This window comes from Ptychodera flava, chromosome 11, assembly GCF_041260155.1.
Source record: "Ptychodera flava strain L36383 chromosome 11, AS_Pfla_20210202, whole genome shotgun sequence".
Lineage (NCBI taxonomy): Eukaryota > Metazoa > Hemichordata > Enteropneusta > Ptychoderidae > Ptychodera > Ptychodera flava.
The window spans coordinates 13306549-13310500 of NC_091938.1; the positions used below are offsets into that span (position 1 = coordinate 13306549).

The window sequence follows — 3952 nt, forward strand, 5'->3', positions numbered from 1 at the left end:
CTTTAATATTTTTAAACTCAGAGTAAAGACGATCACCAGTCTTAATTTTATGAAAGAGTTGCCAGTGCATTTGTCTTTGAAAATCAATAAAAATATTGAATAAACGTAAAATTAATGAATAAGTCACGGAAAATTAACGTCGGTTACACTGCCGTATTGCCATGGAGATGAAGGACGTTGATATCACTTTAGGTTTACATACTTCTGTTCTCATAGAGCCCAACAGAGTTTAGGCTACCTTCACCAGGTCAAATTCAACAACGTTCGATAATTAGAAATGTAAAATGTCTACAGCAGTATAAAGATGTCAAATGATCATGTCTCTGAATGGATAGGTCCAAATAAAGAATATCGCAAATCGCATGATGTTGCACTCCACCGTGAAGAAGTGAAAATGAAGTTTTGCATTCCCAGTGTATACAAAAGTTAGTATATTTACAACACAAATATATCAAAATATCAATAATTAACAGTTCATTTAAAACTATCATTATTACCAGTGCAACAATGAAGGTTTTCCATCATAAGTAAAAATAAAGTATTGTTTACTCTATAATACAATGGAAAAAACACTAGAATTGAAGTAGATAACAGTAACTTATTCTTCACTGACAGGACATTCATAAAAGTCAAAGCCATCAAAGAGATTGACAGTAAGTCATATCACGATGGAGCTGCAACTGTCAATGGAAATTAATACAAGTTGCTTTGTATCTTTTCTGCCCTGTTGTTTAGAACTAACCACTGGTTAATGATTTAACGGCACAAGTTAGATAATTGCATCATTTCACACAATCACAAGACTGCATTACATCAACTTACTGCCTCGTCATCAAGAAACAGGCCGTTTTGCCATGTCACGTGATCAAAAATGTCGTCTCAAGTGTTCTCCATGTATGATACATCTTACCTGATGGCTAAGTGTTGTCATTCTATAAACATTTTCAAGCAGCATTTCTCACTGTCAACAACAACTATTTTCAATGGGTCTCCACCAATGACTGCCAGACTGCCAGGATATTTTAGGCCCTCACTGATTCCCATGGTAGCCAAGACGTTACCATGGAAGTCATATTTGATAATGCTATTATTGTTGCATACATAGACATATTCATTGTAAACAACAATGCCCTTCTCTGCCCCACGTACATCACCTTCCTTACATGTTCTACCAAATCTGTTCAAATATTTGCCATGATCGTGAAACACCTGAATGTAACCTTCTCCGGTGTTCTTGTTGACAGCGAGTATCATGCCTGTTCTACTAATGGCGATCGAAGAAATAGCACTGAATATATCTTTTATTGAAAATGAACTTACATAAGACCCATCGCTGCAAAAACCTTTATCTTTTGAGAAAAAAGAACTCTATCTACAACGTACACATCTCCAGTAAGTGGGTGGACCGCAATGTACACTGGATTACTTAACTTTCCCTGACCAAAACAATCTTTCAAATTTCCATCCATATCACTGACAACTACCTGTTTATTGCCCTCGTCTAAACTATAGTATAAGTGGTTTTCATCTGAAACAGCAACATCTATTGGTTTGAAAGGATTCCTGAAATGTGTGTATTCTATGACTTTCTTACAGTTACCATCTGTGTCAAGTACTTGCAATCTGTTATTCCTATAGTCAGTCGTCACTATGTCACCATCCCTGTTAATACTAACACCTCGTGGATCGGAGAACTCCCCTTTCTCAGTGCCCTTTCTGCCTAGTCTCTTCGCAAACCCTTTCATGACAGGGATTTCCAGTGGTGTATCAACAATCGGTTCGTCGTTTATCCGTACAGTTATTATGTATGTCCCATCCATGCTTGTTCGATATGTTAATTTGTACGTACCATCTCTGTTATCATGGACTTTCACGTCTTGTGACAATCCGGCTGGTTCCTTTACAGTGACTCTGACTTTTCCACTTGTGATCACCCGTTTCCCTCTTGAATTTCTTGTTGTTATCACCAAGTCAATAGTCTCTCCCTTCATAAGCTGCTTAGGGATATTCTCTACTGTGCACTGAGAAGGACACGCATCACTCGCCAGCTGACCCAGTACACAGTTTGCATCTCCCTCTGCAGGCTTGAAAAGCACAAGTTCAGGCTGGAAGGGATGTCTTGGTTCTGAAAAGAGTATTTTTCTGATTTGTCGACTGATTTCTTGTTTGGTAGAAAGCAGCAGAGCAGCATTTTCATTTGAAATAAGCCTCTTCAAGTAACTTGAGGTGCTGCTGATCAACTCTAGCTCCATTTCTATCTCACTGATATTGGCGTCAACTCCTTTTAATTGAAAGTCATACAGCTTCTTTAATTCATCTGCGAGAGTCTCTTCTTCGCGTTTGACCTGCTGCATGACTTTCTTAGCCCTAGATCTCAATTGCTCTCCAGTCTCGTAGTCTCTTTTCTGCAGTAGAGTGCGAGCCTGCATGAAGGCTGATCTGATTTTCCGAGCTCCGTGTTCTTTCAGTTCCAACTGGCTGAGCATTCTTTCCAAGTCGCCAAGGTACTCGTCCGCTGCATTGTGCAAGTCTCTGTGTACATGTTGTGGTATGCGATGATTATCCATAGTACAATCAATGTAGACAGGTACCTGGCAAGTGTCACAAAAGGATTTGATCTCCTTCTCGGGATGCACGTCACAGTACGGTAACTGGTCTGTCAGGTTTGGTGCGCAAGGGTACTCTTGTTCCGAAAACTCACCAATAGATAGAATTTGGTGTGATCCTGACGCTGCAGTATCTTTGTGGATTTTTACGCAAGGCTGACACAAATATTGCGAGCATTCTACACACCTCATTACTGCATCAGTTTCTTCACAGCTTTCACACTTCGCGAGTTTTCCTTTCATTCTTGCCTGGAATTCTTCAATGAGACCAGCCATGAAAAAATTGCTTTCCAGCGCTTGCACTCCACCAAGAGGAAGTGGACATGGCGCTTTACAAGTTGGGCAATTTAAAACACCTTGATTCTCCACCAAATTGAGAAGGCACTGCTCACAATATGTGTGCAAGCATGGCAGGACTTTGGGATTGGTGTATCTTTCAAAACAAATGACGCAAGAAAGGAAATCCTTTCCGATCTGGTCTAGAACTTTCCCAACACTCGAATTTGCAGCTGCCATGGTGCTATCGTTACTTGTTTAAGCTTGTCAACCAGCATGTAATGTTATAAAGGCCCTCCAGGTTAATTCACTTAGATGAGATCAAAATAGAAACAGATAAGATAACTTACTTTGCATGATATCTACATACATGTGTAGCGTACAATTAGTTAGTTGTGGTAGATAATTGATCATAGAGTTGACGTTTGTGCGTACATTGAATTTCCAATTTGCCCTGAAGCTGTTAACTTCAAAGTTTGAAAAAAATTATAGGAAAGTTCGTTTGTTCGTGAACTTGAATTGCCATAAACCCAGAGTAAGACAGCTCTTCTTTCACTTGAGATTGTGTTCTTAATTTGTATATTGATGCAGCATACCATTCAAGTATAGTTGCTTGTGATAAGGTATTGTGCCGGGCAGCCCCTGCTACGGCATAAAAGTCACACGAAAACCACACTGCGATACACACATTGCTAATTTGGAAACTAATATCACTCACAAAAAGGCCTTTTCAATAAATCCGCATCTATGGCTCCAAGTTAGTGTTACATTCATACCTGCTGTATTTTTCAAGACAAAGACTGCACTTGAAAGTATAGCGATGATGGCATTAGTATAAATCCCAATTTAAATATATCAACTGGAGGTCCGCTCTAGGCAGATGGCCAATCTTATCATATTATCATTTTTGGTGATAACCTTTACATATACTAAGTTTAAAAAGGCTGGGGAAATAAGACAATAATGAAGGCGTACATCATTTATTTATTTCAAAAATTCATGTCATAAATGAATCATAAAATATATTTGTGACAGCCATTTGTTCCTCCTCACAGTAGAAAAGGATCACT

General features: G+C 38.9%; 1 protein-coding gene across 1 annotated transcript; it reads right to left on the minus strand.

Annotated features, from left to right (window-relative positions):
• Positions 1-1316: 1316 nt before the first annotated feature.
• LOC139144357 (tripartite motif-containing protein 3-like) lies at positions 1317-3122 on the minus strand. Its single transcript, XM_070715058.1, has one exon. It carries the CDS (start codon positions 3120-3122, stop codon positions 1317-1319), a length of 1806 nt encoding a protein of 601 aa, XP_070571159.1.
• Positions 3123-3952: the final 830 nt, after the last annotated feature.

Excerpts from the sequence above, each read along its gene's own strand:
- LOC139144357 (XM_070715058.1), bottom strand. The coding sequence starts at position 3,122 with ATGGCAGCTGCAAATTCGAGTGTTGGGAAAGTTCTAGACCAGATCGGA.